Source organism: Brachycentrus maculatus, unplaced genomic scaffold (assembly GCF_059751285.1).
Source record: "Brachycentrus maculatus isolate JH-2025_06_01 unplaced genomic scaffold, ASM5975128v1 h1tg000044l, whole genome shotgun sequence".
In the NCBI taxonomy this organism is placed as follows: Eukaryota; Metazoa; Arthropoda; class Insecta; order Trichoptera; family Brachycentridae; genus Brachycentrus; species Brachycentrus maculatus.
The window spans coordinates 309,305-336,516 of record NW_028280798.1 but is presented as its reverse complement, the minus strand read 5'-3'; the positions used below and the strand labels follow the sequence as shown (position 1 = coordinate 336,516).

Sequence of the window (27,212 nt, the reverse complement as noted above, 5' to 3'; positions counted from 1 at the left end):
TCGTACTTACTACGTACTTTGTCCGCCTCCGTAGTGTAATGGTCAGCATGCTCGCCTACCGTTCTGGAGGTCCCGGGTTCGATTCCCAGGGGGGTTTAATAAATATAAGTGATTTTTTCACTCTAATATTTATTCAATATTACCCTGGACTGGTACCTGAAGTGGAGGGCTGATCACCTTTCCTTCATGTGTAATCGATCAAGATAACACTGCGTTTATATGAAGCAGTGCCCTATGCACCATTGGGGTGCGGTAAGGGACTTATTATTATTACTACGTACTAGATATCAAACATGCACATCTAGACGCCATCTCCATAAATCCATGAATCAATAATTACAGATACAAAACATGATCAATTCATTTTTATTTATTTAAATTATGAAGTAAATCGCAGGTTAGTAATATTCAATAACATTTGACTTCAGTCTTCAAGCTCAAAAGCAGCAAACTGTCAAAGCAACGCGCGCACTAAGAACAATCCAATAGAGTATGTGATTCTGTTCATTATACATATTGGTATTAACCGGATCCACGCGGCTCGCATAACCGTATGTGTTTTAACAAAACATGCCTCATACGCGGCTGACATAAGCGTTTGTGTTTTTACATTGCTCCAAGTTTCCAACCTCAGTTCAACTTAGAGGGATTTTTTCATGGTGTGGAACTTTGGATAAAATAATACGTCAATCCTCGGCCTTATGACATCTGTTGAAATATCTGACTAATAATTTGTAACATCACAAGGATAAATAAAAGAACAGATCCCTGATTTTTCTTGCGGTCGGTAATTAGTCCGCGCCATAATCATGCCCTATATCTGTCTCACTCTCGACGCTACACATCGCCAGTGGGTAAGAGTGACACACGTTGCGTGCTTTGATTTATTTATGTTACGATCTAATTTGTTTATATTACGATATATTTCAAGAATAATGTGACGCACATGTATTATAGAGAACCAAAAAGGCACAATGAATCCCATTGAACGTTTCTGTTTAGGAAAATAAATCGTTTCTTAACTAAATACATGATTAAAGTAATCATTTAAAAAACGGCAAAATACCGCCGCGCACGGGCGTCTTTTAGGAACAAAGTTAACGCGGTTAAAAGGTTAAAGACGTTTTTTGTATGTTGGATGCTGTCATTAATATTGTATACAGTTGATATGGATGTTGGCTTGCGGGTCACAGTGCGCATGCGCGGAAAGAACGTCGGTTCTGGCACTGTGAACGCGGTTTACACATCGCTTCCAGACCAAGTATTGCTTGCGTACGTGCGTTTTACGCATTTCACAGTATTTGAGAATGTATGTGTATTTAGACACGCCCGCGATCTTTGTATCGTGTCGCTCGCTGCGCGTACGCTGAGACGGGACGATATATGCACATTCTTTTATAATAATAATATTTGTATGATTTTGTACAGCGCTGTTTTTGTAAAAAAATAACATAATATGGTCGCTGTAGAAATATCAAAATATTTTCAATTGCAGTATTGCTGTTTACGGATAGAAGTCCAAATCTTTTTACTCTAAAATGAAAGGGATGCGGCGCGTCCACAGCATGTATGGACGGACCGCGCTTGGTATAGCGGCGTTTGTTAAAATATGTAAAGTTTTAACCTTCACATCTCCCTTAGTTCTCTACAGATTTCAATAACAATGCTACCGATAGTCATGTGATTTTTCATATTAATTTATTAGCCAATAATACTGAGTAATTCGAGAGAACGATCCATTACTCTCAGGTGATAGTGGACAGTCTGGGTACTCACGGGGGGCAGATCCCAAAGGGGCTGTGGTGGTTGCGCTCCTCGCAGGGGGGCCCTCCAGACTCGTGGCGCGGGGAGAGTGCGTGGGGGCGCTCCGGGGGCTCGGGCGGCGGCGCGGGCTTGGTGCTGCGGTCCACCTCCATGTTGAAGTTGTTCCGGGCGGGCACCTCCTCCGCCAGCCTGCCACACACACACACAGACACACATATTAACAAGATCTCACTGTGTATACCATGTCAATGAACTAATCCTTTAATTTTAACATCTAAACATAGATGAAGAAAAATACAGAGGGACAGAATGGATCTTTGTCAGGCGGGAGGAATATCTAATTGAACATACTCAACCTATAAAGGATTGTATTAGACTCGTGAAGTGTTTATAACTGCCGATATAATCAATATTTTCATTCATCATTTGGAGCTGGCGAGCCACCTTCAAATGGATACTATAGGGTTGTGGAGATGAGCTGGCGAGCCACCACAATGCTATCCTAGATAGTGTACACGGAAAATGAGAGGAGCTGGCGAGCCACCACGATTATATTGTATGGGTAGTATTTGGAAAATGAATAGAGCTGGCGAGCCACCTTCAAATGGATACTATAGGGTTGTGGAGATGAGCTGGCGAGCCACCACAATGCTATCCTAGATAGTGTACACGGAAAATGAGAGGAGCTGGCGAGCCACCACGATTATATTGTATGGGTAGTATTTGGAAAATGAATAGAGCTGGCGAGCCACCTTCAAATGGATACTATAGGGTTGTGGAGATGAGCTGGCGAGCCACCACAAGAAACTATTTAGATTACTGCATTCATTTTGAGCTGGCGAGCCACCACAATTTTATAACTAGTTTTGTAACTAGTATGTACATGGAAAATGCACTCCTCAGGAGAAGGCGGACTGTTGACTCTAGTGGTTACCGGTTGACGCAGTTCCTGGGGCTGATGGCGGGCGGGCGCAGCGGCTTGGGCGCGGCGTCGGGCGGCTCCGGGGGCGCGGGGCGCGGCGAGAGCGCGGGCGGGCGCGCCGCGTCGGCCAGGATGTCGTTGACCAGGTGGCGGTGGCGCTCCTCGCAGGACAGCTCCGCGGCCGCGTGCTCCGGCGAGGGGAAGGCGCGCGGCGGGGGCGCCGGCGGGCTCAGCGACCCCGGGCCCAGCGTGCACACGCTCGAGTGCCGGCAGTGCCTGCGCCGTGCGACAACACAACGTAGAAGGATGAGCATATACAATATACAAGACATGCGAGACATAATCTTCTCCATGTTATAATGGATAAATGTAAATTTCTGATAGTGTGTGAAGGAGACGTGTATTTACCAGTGCTTAACCTTTTAACCGCGTTCACTTTGTTCCTGAGAGACGCCCGTGCGCGGCGGTATTTCGCCGTTTTTTAAATGATTACTTTTATCATGTATTTAGTCAAGAAACGATTTATTTTCCTAAACAAAAACGTTCAATGGGATTCATTGTGCCTTTTTGGTACTCTATAATACATGTGTGTCACATTATTCTTGAAATATATCGTAATATAAACAAATAAGATCGTAACATAAATAAATCAAAGCGCGCATCGTGTGTCACTCTTACCCACTGGCGATGCGTAGCGTCGAGAGAGAGACAGATATAGGGCATGATTATGGCGCGGACTAATTACCGACCGCAAGAAAAATGAGGGATCTGTTCTTTTATTTATCCTTGTGATGTTACAAATTATTAGTCAGATATTTCAACAGATGTCATAAGGCCGAGGATTGACGTATTATTTTATCCAAAGTTCCACACCATGAAAAAATCCCTCCAAGTTGAACTGAGGTTGGAAACTTGGAGCAAAGTAAAAACACAAACGGTTATGTCAGCCGCGTACGGGGGAGAAAACACATACGGTTATGCGAGCCGCGTGGATCCGGTTAATATTTGTTATTTTATTATTATTTTATGTTTAAGACTTCCTGGGCCGTACAACAAGACAAGATAGAAGGATAAGCACATGGAGCAAATAATATACAAGGCGTGTGTGATCAATTAATCTGTTCGATACTGTATGGCATATGAGACATACAGTATCCAACAGATTAATTGAAACAAAACTTTTTTCTTCGTATATTCAACACCCTCCAAAAAAATGTTGAGGTGTTCCTCGTATTATGGTCCAGGGCTGCTTCTTTCAGTGACCGAGATGATGAATAACGAGAAGTATCACGAGAATTATCTGCGATATAGTACATTGTCTGGGCATTCCAAAAACATGCACATCTGAAAATTTATGATTTTTAATTTACGACGTTCTTGAAAGGAGTGAGCGATGTGCTTCACCTAGGGAGCGAACGTAGAAAGAAGAAGAGAGGATGCATTCTGCTCACCTGTTGGGAGGTCGCGTCTTGGGCTTCGGAGACAGCTCCTCGTCGGGATGGTGCAGGCTGACGCTGGAGCCGAACAGCGCCACCGACTGCCCGTCCCATAGCGACGCCGTCGGAGACAGCTGCAGGGTACCTAAAACAGTAACAATACAAAATGTGGTTAAAAACAAAGTGGTTATATTTTATTTTTATTATTTATTTATTTTTTTAAAAAGAGAAATATTTGTATTTTTATTATTTTCACAAATATTTCAATTTCATACTATTTCTGTGAGCCTGAGCGGCTCATTATTAGAAATAGGTATCAAATTGTGGTAGAGTGGGTTCCAACCGAGAAACTCTGACTTGGAGAGTCCGCGACACTAACCACAGGACCACAACCCGACAATATTAGATGAAAAATCAAGTTTTTTGATTTATGACGTTCTTGAAAGGAGTGAGCGATATACCCTGATGATGACAAGGTTCTTGTTGAAACCGGTTGGATAAAATGTACCAATAAAAAGTGGTTAAAACAAAGTTGTTTTATTACATAAAGTTTATAAAATGTGCCGCAAGTATCTGCGAAAAACATTCAAGTAATCTCCAATTTATTTAAATTTCCTTAATTACGAGGAATGATGGAATGGCGTACTCACTGGTGGTGTCGTCGGAGTTGCTGTCCGCGCTGCCGATGGTCATGGTGGATCCCGAGTTGAAGTGCCCGTGCCGCGCCCGGGCTGGCTTGATGCCCGGACTCTTGAGCGAGAGGTCCGGCCACTTGCGCGCCTGCCAACAGCAGATGTTCATATATAGCACACGCAACATAATTATACTAAACCATTCATAGTTAAACCATTTCATACCGGCCTCATTTCAAAGGCAGAAAAGAAGGAATTATCAGGACTCGAGCGAGAGGTCCGGCCACTTGCGGGCCTGCAAACAGCAGATGTTCATATATAGCACACGCAACATAATTATACTAAACCATTCATAGTTAAACCATTTCATACCGGCCTCATTTCAAAGGCAGAAAAGAAGGAATTATCCAATGTTTTTATATGAATATTATATACTAATCACTTTGTTACGGTCTTAACTTCTTCTTCTACCTCCCTTATCCGTACCCAATGATGCATAGGGCACTGCATCATATTGATGCAGTGTTATCTTGATTGTTAACACACAAAATAAAGGTGATCAGATTTCCGCTTCAGGCAATATTGAATAAATATCAGAGTGAAAAAATCACCAACATTGATTCCCCTGGGAATCAAACCCGGGACATCCAGAACGGTAGCCGAACATGCTGACCATTACACTACTGAGGTAGACTTCATTTACTTAGCAATTATAAACCTTTCACCGAAAGCTAAATTTAAAAATATGTTTTTTGAAATACATACATGAATGTAGATCTGAGTGTGAAATTTTGGTAAATAGGGAAATTACAGATCAGGTAGATGATTTTGTATACTTGGGAAGTATGTTTTCTAGGGATGGAAAGACTGATTAAAGATATAAAAAGGGGAGTGAATGCTGGGAACAGAGTAAACGGTGCACTGAAATCAGTTATAGCAAATAAAAACCTTTATAAAAAGTGCATGTTTAACCTCGGCTCGTAACGCATGTTTGTGCTGAAACATTTAGTGCATGTTGGTCTTCAGGTCGACCAAAAATAGCATGCGTTAGACAATTTGTGTAGTTTTGAGTGTGTAAATGGTGCTATGGTGGTGGAGGGTGGTATTGTTTGCATGCTGTGGTAGTGATTGTCCTGACGAAGAGACGGGTACGTCTCCAAACCCGTAGGCATAAAAATCTCATCAATTTCAATACTCATAAATAATAATAAAACCAGTATGGAAGTCTGGGCATTTACTGGGCTGATGACCGTCATAGGCTGGTTTACGTGATCACTTTACACACGTCCAGTCAAGCATTCACCAATTCTACCCATTATTGACAACCGCACTACTCAAATTCTTGGAATTTCTATATATTCGAACCAATTTCGAAATTAGAATTTCACTAGAGACATCTATTGGTGAGGTGAAAAGAAGCATTTTATTTACAACATTTTGAGTGTGTCCAAATACTTTATTACAAATCTGTATTATATTACATAATAATATGAAAGGTAACTCCTGTAATTGGTGATTATCAAGATTTTTTTTATTATTTTTTTAAATAATAATAATAAAACCCTTATCCGCACCCCGATGGTGCATAGGGCACTGCTTTATATAAACGCAGTGTTATCTTGATCGTTTACACATGAAGGAAAGGTGATCAGCCCTCCGCTTCAGGTACCAGTCCAGGATACTCATATAGTAAAAAAAAAATAAGTAAAAACCTTTACCCGAAAGCCAAGCGGACTAGAATAACATAACCCCTTGAAATGTGTTAATACAGGGCACTTACAAATCTGGGGGCCTGTCGGGCGTGCCGGGGCTCGATCTCCAGACTCTTGTTGTACAGATAGTCCTGGATCTCATTGTCCCCCATTCCGGGAAATGGCGCCAGATTTTCCAGGAAGGCCTGCAACGAGCAAAATACAAAATTACACCACACGCAATCAACAATAGATACTAATTATTCTCTTTATTTCTTATTACCCTTATCCGCAACCCCTTGGTGCATAGAGCACTGCCTCGTATTGCCGCGGTGATTTTGATAGTGCCGCGTTATTTTGATAGTTATTTACACAAAGGCAAGGTGATTACTCCTGCGCTTCAGGGACCAGTCCAGGGTAGTATAAAATAAGTAAAAGGGTGCTTGTCCACTAATTACACGGAATGTTACCGTCCGGCACGTCAGTTAGCGTTTTAAAACGATGATTGGCTTGGATTGGCTTGTGCTTTTGTCCATATTTTTTCGGATTGGTGCGTGAACAGATTACGCATAAATTCGATTAGCTAAACGGTCGTAGTCGTACACAGGGAATCGAACCCAGGGAATCGAACCCAGGACCGCATCAAGCACGGTAGCTAAACGCCAACCATTACACCACAAAGCCAGACAAATAATTAGACTTAGAGAGAAATAATGATTTCTTCTTCCTCTCCAGATGTGAAGGTGAGATGTTAAAATGTGTTATTTAGCGTGGCATTTGGATCCCGCTGCCCGGGATGTCTGCTGCTATGGGCTCGTGGCCGACACGGAACGGATGGGCTCACCCGGAGTCCGGGCTCCACGGTGAGGCAGTAGGGCTGGTTCTGGTACTGCTGGATCTCGCCCGTGATCTCCGCCACTTTTCTCCGCTTGGAAAAGTTGATCAGCTCCGAATTCGGGAGGAAATCTGGAAAAAAACCATTACCAAATATGAGATGACAGTTTAGGTTATGTATGGAACTAGCAAATTTTTTAAATAGATGAAAATTTATGGATGCTGCAAAAGATAACATGATTCAAAGGCAAGGCCTAGGTTATATTGTCCATAACAGAAGGACCTACAACCTGAGGACGAGGAGAGCTGACCCCAGCAGTCTGCAAGGATGATAAATTGAGATATAGCCAGGAAGAAGAAAGGTGTCTGAGGCAAATACTGGAGGTAAAGTGGTATGACTTGGTCAGGAATGAGGATGTTAGGAGAGGAACCCAACAGCCCCTCATACTGGAGGTTCTGAAGAGGAGAAGGTGGACATGGTTGGGACATGTCCTTAGGATGCCACCTGAGAGCATTAATCCCTCGTGTCTCTTCTTCCAACACCGAGGATTCAGCTGACAACCATTCACCGACTATACTCGGCGGAAGTTGGAGATGCAGGACTGACCTGGGAGGAAGCCAAGGAGAGGGACTTGGAGACGTCAGGCCGTATGCGAGCAAACATGGAGAAAGAAGAAGAAAGTGATCTAATCTAACCTAACCCAACCTGCGTTAGGTTAGGTTGGTTTAGATAAGATCACAGCATAGGTTAGGTTGGGCCAGGTCGAGTCTCTAGAGCAGTAGGTTGGGCTAGGTTAGGTCTGGTCACAGTGTAGGTTAGGTAGGGTTCTTTGAGTCTCTTGAATGGTAGGTCAGGTTAGGTTAGGTCTAGTCACAGTGTAGTTCTTCAAGTCTCTAGAGCAGTAGGTTGGGCTAGGTTAGGTCTGGTCACAGTGTAGGTTAGGTGCTCTTGAATGGTATGTTAGGTTAGGTTAGGTTTGGTCACAGTGTAGTCTCCAGAGGAGTAGGTTGGGTTAGGTTAGGTTAGGTCACAGTGTAGCTTAGGTACCTTTGTTCCCGTCCTCGATGTGCAGGATGTTGGTGAGGTACATGCCGCAGAAAGGCACGCAGGGTGGGTTGATGCTGCGCAGCTTCTCCTGGTAGCGCCGGAAGTGGTCCGAGTTCAGCTCCCGGCACTCCTCCAGCGCCCGCTCCAGCCGCGCCGGCAGCAGCTGCACACACACACACACACACTGCGTCACAACTACCAATCACCGAGACAAGTACGAGCTATTGCACCTGGTGGAGGGTCCACGAGGTGTGAGAAGGTCGCCCAAGACAAAATGAATGTGCTCCAAACAGCAAGAGCAGGGAGACAGTTGCCTGCAAACATTGTACAGATGGGAATTGGGTGTTGCGGCTACTTGTGATTAGTATACTGAGGGTCGGGCGGCAGACTGCCAGAGTATAATTAGGGTCCTTTTCCATACTGTCGGTAGAGAGCGGGAGACGCTTGCGAGCGTTCTATTTGCTTACTTTAGGTAGAGCGCGAGAGACGCCTGCAAACATTGTACAGATGGGAATTGGGTGTTGCGGCTACTTGTGATTAGTATACTGAGGGTCGGGCGACAGACTGCCAGAGTATAATTAGGGTCCTTTTCCATACTGTCGGTAGAGAGCGGGAGACGCTTGCGAGCGTTCTATTAGCTTACTTCAGGTAGAGCGCGAGAGACGCCCGCAAACATTGTACAGATGGGAATTGGGTGCTGCGGCTACTTGTGATTAGTATACTGAGGTTGGTAGGGGATCAGAACTATCGAGGCGCTGTCTAGAGCTGCCCGAGACAAGGACAATTACTCTCAAGTGATAGTGGACCTGACATGACACAGAAGAAGATAAGTAAAACAATTGGAAAAACTACAGAAAAGGTTTTTTAATGACAATGGCAGAGCCATCTGTTGAACGTAATGCATGATTTTTCGCAGCCGCCAAGTAAGCTGAAAAGTAGTGTGTACCAAGTACTTTAGTTTCCACTTAACCTTTCCCTTATGGAGCTAAAAACGTATGTATTTTGAGAATGTGATTTAAAAACGGGAGAATATGAACATTCCTTTCACAATAGACACGAGTGGGTATTGCCCGAGTCGGCGCTCACCTGGAAGGTGTACTTGAGGCGGTAGACGGAGGCGCTGGCCATGGCCGACACGACGGCCAGGATGCCGTTGAAGTTGTTGAGCTCGCGGAGCACCATCATGATCTCCAGCGCCCGGCACAGCATGGCCGCCCGCTCCTCCAGGTTCCGGGCCTCCACCACCGACTTCTCTATCCACCGCGTGAACTGCAACAACCACCAATCACTCTCAACTAGGCACATTTTTAACTGGTATGCCACCACGAGCGCGTTAATGCGCCCTCCAATTCCAATTTCAATTTATTTTCAATTAACATATCGTAGTCATACAGGAGAAAGTGACCAACTAACAAAACGTACAATTTACATTTTGAGCTTCTTTACATCTCACCAATAGATGTCTCTAGTGAAGTTCTAATGATTCAAGAACAAGGTTTCTAAATTGGTTCATATATATATAGAACTTCCAAGAATTTGAGTAGTGTGGTTGTAAATAATGGGTAGAATTGGTGAATGTTACACGTGTGTAAAGTGATCACTTAAGCCATCCTATGACCGTCGTCAGCCCCGTAAATGCCCAGACTTCCATATTTTTTTTCATCTTCATCAAGAAATACTAAAGTATTACAATTTATCAATATTATCAAATTAACAGTCATCTTTCGAAAAGCATTCACATTTTTGCTGAAAAAAATCACAGCCTGCTGGGTACGGCCATTGTTTCTTCCAAATTCATTGATTCAAATCCTTATCCGCACCCTATGGTGCATAGGGCACTGCATGATATAAACGCAGTGTTATCTTGATCATTAACAGATGAAAGAAAGGTGTGTTAAGATGGTTTGGACACGTAGAACGAATGAGTGAGGAAAGAACGGTAAAACAAATTTATGAGGCGAATGTTAGCGGGAAAAGAAGCAGAGGAAGACCGAGAAAAACATGGCATGATCAGGTATGCCAAATACTTGAAAGTGGTCAGGTTAGGAGTCGTAACAATCGGCGGGTATGTATGAGGAGATGCATGAACGTGGAAGAGGCGAAGAATGTTTGCAAGGACAGAGTGGTGTGGCGCTCTATTCTCTCTGCCTACCCCTGCGGAGAAGCGGCGTGATGGTTAGTTAGTTAGTTAGTTTTTTAACAGATGAAGAAAAGGTGATCAGCCCTCCGCTTCAGGTACCAGTCCTGAACTACATCGAGTTTTCGTGCGAACTGCGGGTCACGGGTCTGATTGAAATGTGTCCTGTGATGTTTCAAAGGAAAGTTTGTATCACTCACATTGTTTGTGTGTTTGATGATTCTAAGCAAATTGGGGCTTGTCGTCTCTTTGTCTTTCTTGGTCCAGACGGCTCCCACTAATTCTGACGGCTTCACCTGAAAAATTAACATTATTATATCAATTTCATTCAAACAGACTGTGCAGTAGTGGTGTGCATACAAGTACAAAGGTGAGCTGGCGAGCCACCACGATCTTATTGCAGCCGGAACATGGAAAATGAGAGCTGGCGAGCCACCTAAAGGAGCTATGTAGATTAAAGCGAACAGTGTAAGCTGGCGAGCCACCATAATTCTATCCTAGATGGAAAATGAGATGAGCTGGCGAGCCACCACGATTTATTTGTAACTAGTACATATATGGAAAGTGAGTAGAGCTGGCGAGCCACCAAGAGTTAATTATAGTTAGAGCAGAGAAAAGGGGAGCTGGAGAGCCACCTTCATATGGATACTTACATAGGATTGTGGAGATGACCTGGCGAGTCACCATAAGGAACATATAGATTAAAGCAATCATTTTGAGCTGGCGAGCCACCACAAGTTAATTTTAGTTAGAACATGGAAAACAGTAGCTGGCGAGCCACCATCATATGGATACTAAGGATTTTGGAGATAGCTGGCGAGCCACCACAACTTTACTGTAGCTAGTACATGGAAAGTGAGGGGAGCTGGCGAGCCACCTTCAAATGGATACTATGGGTTGTGGAGATGACCTGGCGAGCCACCACAAGGAACATGTAGATTAAAGCAATCATTTTGAGCTGGCGAGCCACCATAAGTTAATTGTATGTAGTTAGAACATGGAAAACAGTAGCTGGCGAGCCACCATCATATAGATACTGAGGATTTTGGAGATAGCTGGCGAGCCACCACAAAGAACTATGTAGATTAAGGCGTTCAGTGTGAGCTGGCGAGCCACCTTCAAATGGATACAAAGGGTTGTGGAGATCAGCTGGCGAGCCACCACAATTGTTATGATTGTAGTAAGGCACTCACCGTCCGGTACATGTCGAACTCGAGCAGCGTGAGCTGGCGGGCCACCTCGATGGGGTGCAGCGCCAGCAGGTTCCAGTCGCGGCGCTCGGGGCGCCCGCCCTGCCACTCCAGCGGCGGGGGCACGCGGTCGAACACGGGCGCCGGCGCCGCGGGCAGCCCGGGGCCCTCCGCCGCGCCGCCCTCCCCGCCCGCCGGCAGCGCCGCCCGCCCGCGCTCCGCCTCCGCGCTGCTGCTCTGTAAACACCGGCACAGCGACATTGGACACTCATCCACGCAAACAAGTCATTTTTATTTATAGACTTGCCATTTAATTTGCAGAACTCCATTTTAATTTATGTGTTAAATGTTTAATAAAACACTGATTTCTTGGATCTACTCAGTTGTATTTTCATTAATTGATTCGGCAGTCACTTTGTGGTAAAATCTATCCTTTTTTAATTGATGTTTTACTGAGTAAATACCACTATTTCTTAAAATCTACTGCGACACGTGTTTCGATGCGTTCCGCATCATTTTCGGTGTTTGAAAATGATGCGGAATGCATCAAAACACGTGTCACAGTAGATTTTAAGAAATAGTGGTATTTACTAAGTAAAAATTATATTATTTTTTGACATCTCATCAAAGATGAAGAAGAATATGGAAGTCTGGGCATTTACGGGGCTGACAACCGTCATAGGCTGGTTTGTGTGATCACTTTACACACGTGTAACATTCACCAATTCTACCCATTATTGACAACCACACTACTCAAATTCTCGGAAGTTCTATATATATGAACCAATTTAGAAACCTTGTTATTGAATCACTAGAACTTCACTAGAGACATCTATTGGTGAGATGTAAAGAAGCTTTTTATTAAGCAGAAACTCTTATATTAATAATTTAATTAATAATATTTATTAAATTTCTTGGAGATAATCCAGATTTTGTAGTATTTGGACACACTCAAAATGTTGTAAGTAAAAATTAATTAATAGTTGTATTTAATAGCGAAAAAAACACAAAAATCAATTTTGTGACAATTGTTTCGCCTAAAATTGTAGTTAGGGCATTTTCAAAAACATAACAGTCTATTTTGTGTGTACGGACGTGCGTATGTTTGGATGATCAGTAAGGGAAAGGCTACTGACCTTCCTTTGGACGATCTTGATGACGCTCTCCACCCACTTCTTCATGGCCTTCCCCGTGATGCCGTCCAGGAAGACCTTGAGGGCCTCCAGCAGGGCGGGGTCCCTCTCAAAGTCGTAGTAGTGCTGGTCCACCCAGTGCCGGAGCACGTTCAAAACCCTGGAACCAATGCAAAATTTTCATAACTCCAAAACAGTTTGATTCCTTCCACAAAGACTATATGTTAGACATTAATTACCTAAGTTTGTTTCCCATTTAAAATTTGTCTTGAATTATTTATTAAAAAAACAGATCTAAGTGCTTTTTTTCTATTAAACGTAGAACTCATATCGCTCACTCCTTTCAAGAACGTCATAAATCAAAAATCGTCAATTTTCAGTTATGCACGTTTCGGAATGCCCAGAAAATGTACTATATCCCAGCAAAAGCGGCATACTTTTAACTCGTCGTTTTATATAAAACCCTTATCCGCACCCCAATGGTGCATAGGGCACTGCTTTATGTAAACGCAGTGTTATCTTGATCGTTTACACATGAAGGAAAGGTGATCAGCCCCCCGCTTCAGGACCAGTCCAGGGTAATATTGAATAAATATTACAGTGGAAAAAATCACTTATATTTATTTGACCCCCCTGGGAATCGAACCCGGGACCTCCAGAACAGTTGCCGAGCGTGCTGACTATTACACTACGGAGGCGAACAAAACAAAAACTAATCGCATTACTCACATATAACATATTTGTTAACTTTTTTCCGTAGGGGTAGGTAGAGAGAATAGAACGCCACACCACTCTGTATTTGCAAACATTCAGTAAGTGTTTGGCGTACCTGATCATCCCACACAAGCTATCACAATCCTAACAAACATGGACAGATAAAAAGTGAAAAAAGGACAACCCTATCTCACAAGCTGCCACAAAGTCCTAACCACAACACTGAGAGACAACAATAACACAAGGATAACACCCTAACGATGCAGCAGTTTAGATCAAACTTCATCATTTAGATAAGATGGACTAACCTGAACTGGACCGGCTGCAGGAACTCCTTGCGGTACCGCTTGAAGTCCTCCCAGGAGTTGGTGCTGAGTTTCTCCGTCTCCGCCACCGTCGTCTCTGATTTTTCTGGAAAAGTCAATCGAAAATTCAAATCGGCGGTTATGTAACGCGCTAAGACGTCCGTAATGATTTTACACTGAAATCTATTAAGTACATGTTTTAGAATTTAGTACATAAACCCTGATGATGACAAGGTTCTTGTCGAAACCGGTTGGATAAAGTGTACCAATAAAAAAGTAGTGAAAACAAAGTTGTTTAATTTTATAAAAAATACACGCATAAGAATATGGAAGGGCGTTTACGGGGCTTACGACTGTCATAGGCTGGTGTGTAAACCAGCCTATGGCGGCATGCGATATGTTTGATTACGCATTTTTATCGATTGTTGCGCGGTATGATGGATAATCCTGAAATTATCCAGAGCATTGGTCTGTATGTTCCCGATAGTTACCTAAGACAGCGTCGACATAGATTGTTTCAGATTCCTATACACAGGACCAACCTGCCGATGGTTATGCCTGTAGGAAGAGCTACCGCTATGTTGAACAATATCACATTGGATATTGATCTTTTCCATGTGTCCGAAGGAGTTTTCCGAAGCGAGATTCTTCTACACATTTAACAAGAGTCTTCTTGTGTAATTTTTAATTTGTTTTTTTAATGTATACGCCTTAAATGTTTGTTTGTAATGTATATATTAATTATTGAATAAATTGAATTGAATTGAATTGAATGTTACCTAAATCGGGTGAACCCTGTTTGGATTCACAGCATTTCTTTTTCCTGGGCACTGCAGCATGAAATCGGGAAAACAATCCATCAGTAACAACACAATAGAACAAATCTCCACCCCGCAAAGCAGTGCATCACTCGGAGGCTATATATGTACAGCTGGCGGCGACGCACAGGCAGTTATTTATTTATTTATTTTTATAAATCACAATTTTTAACATATATTAAAAATAAAAATAAAAAGTTATTTTGCAGAGACCCACCAAGCCACCTTGTGTGTCTTGTCGGTGGAGTTCTTTTTGCATACATTTTTTTATTGTTTTTTAACCATTTTAACCTAATATATACACACAAAAAAGGAGAAAAATTAACAATATAATCTTTTTTACAATTTTCATAAAATTAACTCTTGATCATTTACCCATTCCTTTATTTTGCCTTTGTTCCATCTTTTATTTTGACCTCTAACATCCGTCGGCAACAAATTAAAAATGTTCGGAACGATATATTGCAGTGTTCGACTTCCATATTTATTGTTGATTCTTGGGACTATCAGACCTTCGTTTTGTGTAAATCGTGTATCATGGTTGTGTACTAGAAGATGTGGATATTTTTGTCTAGTTTGTTGCTCAACGATGATACTCATCCACAATATTCCACGTACCGGCAGTAATTTTAAATGTTTATATAACAAGATTGGATTGTCCCTTTGATTATATATATGACTGGGTACAATTTTTTTGATTATGGAATATTGCAGATTTTGAACCATTTTTAAATTTGTTTTTGTCGAATGTCCCCAAGACTTAATTCCATATCTTATTAAGGATTCTACTAAAGAACAGTATATAATCTTTAAGGTTGGTTTAGGCAGGATAAAGTACAACTTATAAAAAGTACTCCCTAGAGCCCGCAGACGATCACAGAGTTTTATAATATGCGCATCCCATTTGAACTTATTATCTATACATAAACCTAAATATTTAAATTCGCCCACAAATTCAATCCTATCGCAACTACAATTTTGTTGCTTTTTATTGTGCAAACAGTCAAAATTGTGTGCAATAATATTACCTATCTGTGCAAATTTGGCAGCAAAGTGAGGTGAACTAATAAACATACATTTAGTTTTCTTTGAATTGATTAAGAGTCCAAAATCATGCGCCCATTTTAAAAGCTGATTAAAATCATATTGTAATTTTTCTTTAGCTTCTAATGGATTTTCACTTTCTATGACTAAAGCTGTGTCATCGGCGAACACAAATCTATTTACATATTTAAATATTTTTTTCATCAGTGAGACATATATTATGTACAGTTTTGGTCCTAAAATCGAACCTTGTGGAACTCCAGATAAATATTTTTTGTCTTTACTGAGAACATTTTTGATTCTGATTTTCATTTTTCTCCCCGTAAGATAATTTTTAAAGAAGTTTAGCAATTTTCCCCTTATGCCTATTGATTCTAATATACTGACCAGTTTTGCGTGACATATAGTGTCGAATGCTTTAGTAAAATCTATGAAAATAACAATAATGCGCTTTAAGTTATTTAAACTACAATTAATTTTATCGGAGAATTTTTGCAGCAGGTCATCACAACTGTTTTTCTTCTGAAATCCAAATTGATACTTGTCTATTATTTCAAATTTTTCCAAATATACGTCTAGATGAATCGATACATACTTCTCCAAAATGTTTTCAATTGACGATAGTAATGAAATTGGTCTATAATTATTTACGCATGAGTGGTCTCCTCCTTTATGTATAGGTCTTATTATACTATATTTTAGTTCGTCTGGAATTTGACCACTGTCCATTATTAAATTAATAAGGTGAGTTATAATAGGAGCTAGAAATAAATTATATTTTTTAATGTCGTACATCCTAATGTTATCTATACCTGTTGTTTTTGTGTTTTTCATTGATTTTATAATAATTGCGATTTCGGGCACCTTGGCTCTCGGCAAGTACATGGAGTGTGGTCTATGATCGAGTTCCATCTTGCTAGTTTTAATTACACATTGATGAGTTAGACTATTAACCCCCTCCTCGAAGAAATTTGCGAACTCTTCGGCTACTTCCACAGCTGACTTCGTTTTCATAAAATATTTTTCTAAGACAGTGTCACAGTCCGCTTTATTTTTTCTTCCCATCGCTACGTTTATTTCATTCCATGTAGCTTTGATGTTACTATAGCAGTTTTTAAATTTTTCATTGTAATACGCAGCTTTTGTTTTCAAAATAATCTTATTAATTTTATTTCTATACAGTTTGTATTGCTCTTGAAACCTTGTGTTTTTTGGTGAATTTTTCCATCTTCTCCATAACATATCTCTTATTTTGATTTTTTCTATTAAATCAGGATTTACCCACGCTTTTCTTCCTGTATTATTATCTTTTCTGCTCTTCAATGTTATTTTGCTATTTTCGTATACTTCATTAAAGAATATTTTAATTTTATTATAAAGAATACTTGGATCAGTTTCCGTTAATAAGAGATGCCACTGTATTTTCTTCATATTTAAATCGATATTTTTTTCCGCGAGGTATACATACTGTTCGTGTTTACTTTCTTGTTTTTTCCTGGAAGTAGAGATGGAGACGGCAGTCATGTAGTGGTCAGCAATAGCGCACTCCAGAACACAAGCTTGTAGTAGTACGCACTCCCTATCACGCACATAAATATGGTCCAAACACGAGCTAGTCGTGATCTGTTGTATGACAGCTTCCCTAGTTGTGTCCTTTATGCATCTTGTCATGCCATGTGATGCCATCATATTTTCATATGTCATAACAACGGCATCCTTAGAGTCCATCAAATTTATGTTGATATCACCAATAAATATTATATCTCCTTTTTCTTTAATATTTTTCAACAGGTTATCAATTTTGTTGATGAAAATTAATTTATTCGTTTTGGGTGGCCTATAAATCGACAACAAAGTAAAAGTTTTTTTGTTTTCTAACGTTAATGTGCCCCCTACGCACTCATACTCACTTTCGAGATCATATTTTGTTTGAGTAAATATTATATTATTTTTTATATAAATAATAATTCCACCACCCTTTCTTTTTTTTCTGCAGTAGTAAAAAGTATTGAATCCTTGAATATTAAATAAGTTAATATCAGTTTCTTTTATGGATATTTCGCATATAGTAATAATATTAATATTATTTATACATTTATTCAAAATAACGTTTAATTCATCCCAATATTTAGCAAGCGATCTTATGTTTAATTGAATGCACGTGATACTATTACTCTGAGTATTTTGAATCCATTTATTCAGACAAGTTGATCGTTCGTATTTCAGGTTACTTATTTCTGCCTCATCTATATAGTCATATAACCAATTGTCAATATTAGCAATATTGTATTTTTGCTCTCGCCCTTTGTTCCATCCTTTTCCTCAACGGGCATTCCGCACTGAAAGCCGTGTGCCCATTTAGACCTTGTGCACAGTTTACACATTTTGGCGATGTCGCCGCATCTTGCTTGCTTTTGCATTCCTGCGCCTTATGTTCCCCTGCACAATACGAGCACGTCAGTTTGCGCTCACAAAATCGTCTAGTATGTCCGTACATTAGGCACTGTAAACATTGCACCAGTGGCGTCTCGTCTTGTACCGTGATTCCTTGGAATCCTATGTTTACCTTTTCCGCCTGTACAAGATCTTTCCAAATAGTTGGATTAGTTTCAGCAACAACATGACATAATAGATCATTTCTAGTGCGTTTTTTGTATTTAATTTTAATGTCCGTTTCACTTATACTTTTTAACTGTTTGTTTTGTTTTATCAAATAATTTATAAAATCTTCTTCTTTGGTGTCATTTAGAACATTTTTAAAAATCAGCAACGGTTTCCTCTGACTTGCTTTTTCCACTTTGATCTTACTGTTTGTGGATTTGTTAATGGCTTGTTTAAGCGTTTTACTATCCTCTTTACTTCCACAACTCATAATAATTTTTTTATTGGCCGTTTTCCTGAACTCTTCCACACCTACGCCTAGTTCACATACATTAATATTTGTTTTTATGACCTTGGCAATTTCGCTGCTATCGTCTTTAGGATCAGTTGATGATATTATGAGTGTGTGTCTTGGTTTACTTACATATACTTTTTTAACTGCGTCCACATAAGATAGAGAATCGCTCGGTTGGGATATCTTATTATCTTTAAATAATAATTGAATTATTTTGCTTTGTTCCAGTACTATATTTTTGAGATCTTTTATTTCCATGCTTAGTTCTGTGACTCGTTCGCTTAGCGTGGACACTATTTCTGACGTAGCTCTGGTCATTTCTACTGTATGGTATATATCGATTTATTTAGCCCAGAATTGCTACAATAATATCACAGAAACCGCCGTATAATCACCTTTTCACTTTTATTATTTTATATAATATAATAAAAACACCTCACAATATACTACCAAGTACTTTATATAATTTATTGTTTACAACTTTACGATTTTATGTATTTTTAATTTAACTTTATTTTTGTGCGTCGTGCTCTTACAAAGGTCGAAACTCAACTCTGACTGATTGCCATGAATAAACACAACAGGTTTCCGAATCCAATTCATACTTGAAGGAGGTATCCAGAGCTTCCGAGTGGAAGGTTTATGGCTGCTATCTGAGGGATAAATTGAAGGGGGTACCCTTGTAGGAGGTATCGATAACTTCTGAGTGGAAGGTTTATGGCTGCTATCTGAGGAATAAATTGAAGGGGGGACCCTTGTAGGAGGTATCGAGAGCTTCTGAGTGGAAGGTTTATGGCTGCTATCTGAGGGATAAATTGAAGGAGGGACCCTTGTAGGAGGTATCGAGAGCTTCTGAGTGGAAGGTTTATGGCTGCTATCTGAGGGATAAATTGAAGGAGGGACCCTTGCAGGAGGTATCGAGAGCTTCTGAGTGGAAGGTTTATGGCTGCTATCTGAGGGATAAATTGAAGGAGGGACCCTTGCAGGAGGTATCGAGAGCTTCTGAGTGGAAGGTTTATCGCTCCTATCTGAGGGATAAATTGAAGGGGGGACCCTTGTAGGAGGTATCGAAAGCTTCTGAGTGGAAGGTTTATGGCTACTATCTGAGGGATAAATTGAAGGGGGGACCCTTGTAGGAGGTATCGAAAGCTTCTGAGTGGAAGGTTTATGCCTTCCTATCTGAGGGATAAATTGAAGGGGGGACCCTTGTAGGAGGTATCGAAAGCTTCTGAGTGGAAGGTTTATGGCTGCTATCTGAAGGATAAATTGAAGGGGGGACCCCTGTAGGAGGTATCGAAAGCTTCTGAGTGGAAGGTTTATGGCTGCTATCTGAGGAATTAATTGAGGGGGAGACCCTTGTAGGAGGTATCGAAAGATTCTGAGTGGAAGGTTTATGGCTGCTATCTGAGGGATAAATTGAAGGGGGGACCCCTGTAGGAAGTATCGAAAGCTTCTGAGTGGAAGGTTTATGGCTGCTATCTGAGGAATTAATTGAAGGGGAGACCCTTGTAGGAGGTATCGAAAGCTTCTGAGTGGAAGGTTTATGGCTGCTATCTGAGGGATAAATTGAAGGGGGGACCCCTGTAGGAAGTATCGAAAGCTTCTGAGTGGAAGGTTTATGGCTGCTATCTGAGGGATAAATTGAAGGGGGGACCCTTGTAGGAGGTATCGAAAGCTTCTGAGTGGAAGGTTTATGGATGCTATCTGAGGAATTAATTGAAGGGGGGACCCTTGTTGGAGGTATCGAAAGCTTCTGAGTGGAAGGTTTATGCCTTCCTATCTGAGGGATAAATTGAAGGGGGGACCCTTGTAGGAGGTATCGAAAGCTTCTGAGTGGAAGGTTTATGGCTGCTATCTGAAGGATAAATTGAAGGGGGGACCCCTGTAGGAGGTATCGAAAGCTTCTGAGTGGAAGGTTTATGGCTGCTATCTGAGGAATTAATTGAGGGGGAGACCCTTGTAGGAGGTATCGAAAGATTCTGAGTGGAAGGTTTATGGCTGCTATCTGAGGGATAAATTGAAGGGGGGACCCCTGTAGGAAGTATCGAAAGCTTCTGAGTGGAAGGTTTATGGCTGCTATCTGAGGAATTAATTGAAGGGGAGACCCTTGTAGGAGGTATCGAAAGCTTCTGAGTGGAAGATTTATGGCTGCTATCTGAGGGATAAATTGAAGGGGGGACCCCTGTAGGAAGTATCGAAAGCTTCTGAGTGGAAGGTTTATGGCTGCTATCTGAGGGATAAATTGAAGGGGGGACCCTTGTAGGAGGTATCGAAAGCTTCTGAGTGGAAGGTTTATGGATGCTATCTGAGGAATTAATTGAAGGGGGGACCCTTGTTGGAGGTATCGAAAGCTTCTGAGTGGAAGGTTTATGGCTGCTATTTGAGGGATAAATTGAAGGGGGTACCCTTGTAGGAGGGATCTATCTTTACGGGATGGTATCTCCTTGTGTATTGACCTCTTAATCCCGCATTCATAGTTTATTTCAACAGGTCTTGTTAAAGATAGATAGAGGTTTCCCTGTATATTACAGGCATAACTAGGGGTGCTTCGCATAACTAAGGCGTACCGGGGGCGTCGTAGACCAGACTGGGGTCGGGGATGTTGAAGCGCTCGATGAGCAGCTGCAGCAGCTCGGGCGGGCGGCAGAAGCTGCGGTAGGTGGTCAGGAAGGTGCGCACGAACATGGGGTCCGCGTAGATGTGGTACGTCAGCCGCTCCACCAACTTCAGCAACGTGGCGCCCTGGAACGGAGACAATCACATGTACCGCGTATTCATTCCTTCTTCTTCTTCTAACCCTTATCTGCACCCGATGGTGCATAGGGCACTGCGTCATATTGACGTTGCGTTATCTTGATCGTTACTTACATGACTAACCATCACGCCGCTTCGCCGCAGGGGTAGGAAGAGAAAATAAAACGCCACACCAATCTGTCTTTGCAAACATTCTTTGCCTTTTCCACGTTCATGCATCTCCTTAAATGTTTTTCTTCTTCTAACCCTTGTCCGCACTCGATGATGCATAGGGCACTGCGTCGAATTGACGTGGCGTTGTCTTGATCGTTACTTACATGAAGGCAGGGTGATCACTCCTGCGCTTCAGGGACCAGTCCGGGGACTATATCAAATAAATATAGCAGTGTAAAATCACTAATATTTATTTTCTCCCCCCCTGGGAATCGAACCAGCGACCTCCATCACAGTAGCTGAACACGCTGACCATTACACCACGGAGGCGGAGGCATTCATTTAGATTATATTAAACCTAGTCATAAAAGGCAAAATAGGACATTCTCTGATAATGCCCTAACAAGGCGAAACAATTACAACAATATGAATTTTTTATGTGTTTTTAACTAACTAACTAACCATCACGCCGCTTCTCCGCAGGGGTAGGCAGAGAGAATAGAACGCCACACCACTCTGTCTTTGCAAACATTCTTTGCCTCTTCCACGTTCATGCATCTCCTCATACATACCCGCCGATTGTTACGACTCCTAACCTGACCACTTTCAAGTATTTGGCATACCTGATCGTGCCATGTTTTTCTCGGTCTTTCTCTTCTCTTTTTTCCACTTACATTTGCATCATAAATTTGTTTTACCGTTCTTTCCTCACTCATTCGTTCTACATGTCCAAACCATCTCACCACGCCTTTCTTAATTTTATGGATAATGCTTATCTCAGCTTTGCATTCCTTCCTTATTTCAGTATTTGAACATCTATCATACATCGTTTTGTCGCACATTCTTCTGAGAGATGGCATTTCGACTGCATTCAGTCTACTTTCAACCTTCTTTTGCCAACTCCAACTTAGGGAATTAACATCTATCAAATGGTCTTTGTGGAATAAGTTGAACAGTTTTGGAGCCATGACGAATGAGTGTCTTTGCGCAAGTCTGGATTTGCAAAAAGTGATTTCTAATAAATTTTATGAAATTCTTTGAAAGCTGGTAAGGGGGCAGAGCACCGACGGCGTACCTTGATGAGCGGCACTCCGGAGTTCTGGCGCTCCTCCAGGACGATGTTGTCCGGAGAGTCCGGGATGGCAAAGCGGTAGAGCGAGGGCGGCGGCAGCTTCAGCGGGTGCTTCCTCTCCAGGTCCAGGAGGATGCTGCGGACAGAGATTCATCAGACAAAGGGTTCTCTAGTACTACATCAGGTGAGAGAACTAAAAACTAACTAACTAACCATCACGCTGCTTCCGGTAAAAATAATAAATTAAGAGTAAATTTAATTAAATTTAAAGTTTTGTCCGCCTCGGTAGTGTAATGGTCAGCACGCTCGGCTACCGTTCTGGAGGTCCCAGGTTCGATTCCCAGGGGAGGTCAAAAGAATATGACTGATTTTTTCACTGTAATATTTATTCTATATTACCCTGGACCGGCACCTGGAGCTGAGGGCTGATCACCTTTCCTTCATGTGTGTTAATCAAGATAACACTGCATTTAAATGATGCAGTGCCCTATGCACCATCGGGTGTGGATGAGGGTTTGAAGAAATTGTTATATTTTATTTGGAAAGTGGATAAACTTTGAATTAAACACTTTTTATAAATAAAAACTTTAGCATTAAGCTAGTGGTTTACTAGAATATTATGTATATCGCTCACTCCTTTCAAGAATGTCATAAATCAAAAATCGTCAATTTTCAGTTGTGCATGTTTTCGGAATGCCCAGAAAATGTACTATATCCCAGCAAAAGCGGCATATTTTTAACTTAATATTTACCCGCTACAGGGGAAAAAGTGTCGTTTTTGCATTTTGGAGAAAAGGTATCGTTTAATTATTTTTTTGAATATAGTGAATATTTTTCAAATGCAGGAAAAACAGTCAGAGTTTACCTAAAAAGATCTGTTGCACAGTAATTTTAATAAACGGCTAGATATTTATTTTTAACATATTGTATTATATTTTAAAACATTAAAAACGTTTTCCTGAAAAATCAAGTTTTTTTTATTTATGACGTTGTTGAAAGGAGTGAGCGATATGTGTAATGGATTTATTGTGTATTTTGTTTGAATTACGACTTCTGATTCCAGATACTTCATGTCTTCATATGATTAAAAAAAAAACCTAAACTCGGATATAGCGAGTAACGGTTATAGCGAACAAATTCTGTCGGTCCCGTCATCCTCGTTATAACTGAGTTTGACTGTATATCTATATTTTTGACATCTCAACATAGACTACATGTCGCTCACTCCTTTCAAGAACGTCATAAATCAAAAAACTTGATTTTTCAGGAGAACGTTTTTAAAGTTTAAAAATATAATACAATGTATTAAAAATAAATATCAAGCCACTTATTGAACTTTTTACTACGCAACAGATCTTTTTAGGTTAAACCTGAAGGTTTTTTCTCCATTTGAAAAATAACTAGTATATTTGAAAAAATTAATAAACACTACCTTTTCTTCAAAATGCAATAACAACACTTTCTGCCCTGTAGCGGGTAAATATTAAGTTAAAAACATGCCGCTTTTGCTGGGATATAGTACGTTTTCTGGGCATTCCGAAAACATGCACAACTGAAAATTGTCATTTTTTGATTTATGACGTTCTTGAAAGGAGTGAGCGATGTGTGTAAAGTGACACCGTAAACCAGCCTATGACGATCGTAATCACAATGCAAAAAGCGGGGTTCTGAGACAAGTCATGCGGCCGGCTGGGGTGTACCTGTCTAGAGAGCGGTCCAGCATGCTCTTGGTGTTGAGCATCACGAGGTCCGCCATCCAGCGGTTCTTGTCCACGGCGCCGTTGCAGCACAGCACCACGGAGGTGCCGCTCCGGTAGGACAGCTCCAGGCAGTTCCGGAACTCTACGACAACACAACGCATTCATTACCAAACAGAATACAATGCTTGAGTCCAAATACTTCATCTTCGATCACAAATCTGGATTATCTCCAATTAGGAGTTATTATCTTACCTCCGTCGGAAACAAATAAAAATTTATTATAACTGCAGACAGTTGGTAGAATTCCATATTGAATTGTTAGGTAATATATCTAAAATTAAACAAGGTTTGTGTTGGGTTAAATTAAGAAAGGTGTGTTGAGATGGTTTGGACATGTGGAACGAATGAGTGACAAAAGAACGGTAAAACAAATTTATGAGGCGAATGTTAGTGGGAAAAGAAGCAGAGGAAGACCGAGAAAAACATGGCACGATCAGGTATGCCAAATACTTGAAAGTGGTCAGGTTAGGAGTCGTAACAATCGGCGGGTATGTATGAGGAGATGCATGAACGTGGAAGAGGCGAAGAATGTCTGCAAGGACAGAGTGGTGTGGCGCTCTATTCTCTCTGCCTACCCCTGAAGCGGAAGCGGCGTGATGGTTAGTTAGTTTTTTGTGTTGGGTTGAATTCTACATTTATTTATGTACATCTAAATATGTGACGCATTTCGTCTTCTTAGGACATTATCAAACACTGTCCAGTGTTCGATAATGTCTAGCAGTAATATGAATAAGATAATGTCCTAAGAAGAGGAAATGCGTCACGTTTTAAGTTATACATAAATAAATGTAGAATTCAATCCAACAAAAACCTTGTTTTATTTTGGATATATTACCCAACAACAAATAAAAAATTTCATTAATTGATTCGGCAGTCACTTTGCGGTAAAATCTATCCATTTTTAATTGATGTTTTACCCTGTAAATATTACTATTTCTTCAAATCTTCTGTGACACGTGTTTTGATGTGACACATTCCGCATCATTTTCGGTGTTTGAAAGTGATGCGGAATGCATCGAAACACGTGTCACAGTAGATTTTAAGAAAAAGTGATATTTTTAAGTAAAACATTAATTAAAAATGTTTGTAACGATATATTGCAGTGTTGGACTCCCATATTTATTGTTAATTCTTGGGACTATCAAACCTTCGTTGTGGGTAAGTCATGTACCATGGTTGGGAGTGTGTATAGTTACCTTCGGTATCGGGGCGGTCGATGATGTCCACCTTGCGCACGTAGAAGCGCTCCTTGAGCTTCATCTCCGGCTTGCCCGGGCACGGCTTGCACAGCAGCAGCAGCCCGTCAAACAGGAAGGCGCGGCGCTCGCTCACCCGCCGCCCGGGGCCCACCTTGCCCAGCGTGTCCTCTGCAACACACCGTCACACTCAGCGGGGGCTTCGGCCTAGCATGACCTAACCTAACTAGCCCGCTCACCCGCCCACCTTGCCCAGCGTGTCCTCTGCGACACACTGCACTCAGCGGGGGCTCCAGCATAACCTGACCTAACCTAACTAGCCCGCTCACCCGCCCACCTTGCCCAGCGTGTCCTCTGCGACACACTGTCACACTCAGGGGGGGCTCCGGCCTAACCTGACCTAACCTAACTAGCCCGCTGACCCGCCCACCTTGCCCAGCGTGTCCTCCGCAACACACTGTCACACTCAGCGGGGGCTCTGGCCTAACCTGACCTAACCTAACTTTACATGTATTACAAGATCTAGTAGCTCCATATCTCAAAAATATTGTTAATAAACAAAATTAGTATTCAAAGTGCCAGCTGTCTCGCACTCAGTCACCACATAACGGCGCGTTGGCATGGACTCGGTGTCCCTATAACTCGCTGCGAGCTGCGTACAAAGATTTCCACACAAATATGAACTGGGGTATTTTGGTACCCTGCTTCTGATCACATGTAATTACATATTGGATAATCAGTACAGGAAAAGGTTAATAATATATTGTATGCGGGAAATGGCAAAAAGGGTTTATAGAACTAAATAAATGTTTATATTTGTCCGCCTCCGTAGTGTAATGTTCAGCACGCTCGGCTACCGTTCTGGAGGTCCCGGGTTCGATTCCCAAGGGGGGTAAAATAAATATAAGTGATTCACTGTAATATTTATTCAATATTACCATGGACTGGTACCTGAAGCGGAGGGCTGATCACCTTTCCTTCATGTGTAAACGATCAAGATAACACTGCGTTAATATGACACAGTGCCCTATGCGCCATTGGGGTACGGATAAGGGTTTTATTATTATATATTTGAATCAGTGTTGGGAACAGGAGGGATAATCTAGTGTGGGCCAATCGGGAACTTGTCAGCATTTGCTCATTGCTGGGAGGAAACCACGTAGAACTCCTCAGCAGAAGCCGGACTGCTGACTATCATCAGCAGACCTTCCGTTCCACTAGAAGAGGGTTGGGCATATTGTGTCCTAGCTTGGTTTATGGCACCAATGTAGTGAAGGCACTAGTTTTATCATGTATGATACCACCTCTCGTGACAGTTCCTTATAAACTATCTCAAGGATACGATGTGTTGACACATTGTAGTCGGGCGCTTCGAACAATAGACTCTAGCCTATAGCGGACGTTTTTCGCGATTAGCGCAAAAATATATCGCTTTCTTAAAATTGACACAATTTCTAAACCAAATAATATTTTCAATTGAAATTTTCATTTGATCATCAAAAATAAATTATAATCATAATTTTTAATCAAGTATTCCATATTTCACAATTTTAGATGCATTGTAAACTCTAAAAATAGTCTTCCCCTCCGAGGTATCATTCCCTATACAATGCTAATATATTCAAATAATAAAATACCAAACAGTAAACAAAACAGTGCGAGCGGTATGAAAAATAGTCCAATACGTGAAATGACTCAAACTAAACTGGAGAT

The 27,212-nt window shown here is 41.4% G+C and overlaps 1 protein-coding gene across 2 annotated transcripts in view; it reads right to left on the bottom strand.

Annotated features, from left to right (window-relative positions):
* The window catches only part of LOC148312299 (protein son of sevenless-like), a 53,148-nt gene that overhangs the window by 6,363 nt on the left and 19,573 nt on the right, over positions 1–27,212 (bottom strand). For both annotated transcript variants that reach the window (XM_088277513.1, XM_088277514.1), the window contains exons 11-26: positions 25,500–25,670; positions 24,244–24,385; positions 22,547–22,679; positions 21,132–21,306; positions 13,810–13,912; positions 12,791–12,947; positions 11,658–11,891; positions 10,665–10,760; positions 9,414–9,596; positions 8,328–8,490; positions 7,290–7,411; positions 6,535–6,651; positions 4,773–4,902; positions 4,138–4,267; positions 2,699–2,962; positions 1,777–1,953 (exon numbers count right to left, since the gene is read on the bottom strand). In XM_088277513.1, the coding sequence (XP_088133639.1) occupies positions 1,777–1,953; positions 2,699–2,962; positions 4,138–4,267; positions 4,773–4,902; positions 6,535–6,651; positions 7,290–7,411; positions 8,328–8,490; positions 9,414–9,596; positions 10,665–10,760; positions 11,658–11,891; positions 12,791–12,947; positions 13,810–13,912; positions 21,132–21,306; positions 22,547–22,679; positions 24,244–24,385; positions 25,500–25,670 (2,497 nt within the window). The remainder of the gene's footprint in view (positions 1–1,776; positions 1,954–2,698; positions 2,963–4,137; positions 4,268–4,772; positions 4,903–6,534; positions 6,652–7,289; positions 7,412–8,327; positions 8,491–9,413; positions 9,597–10,664; positions 10,761–11,657; positions 11,892–12,790; positions 12,948–13,809; positions 13,913–21,131; positions 21,307–22,546; positions 22,680–24,243; positions 24,386–25,499; positions 25,671–27,212) is intronic.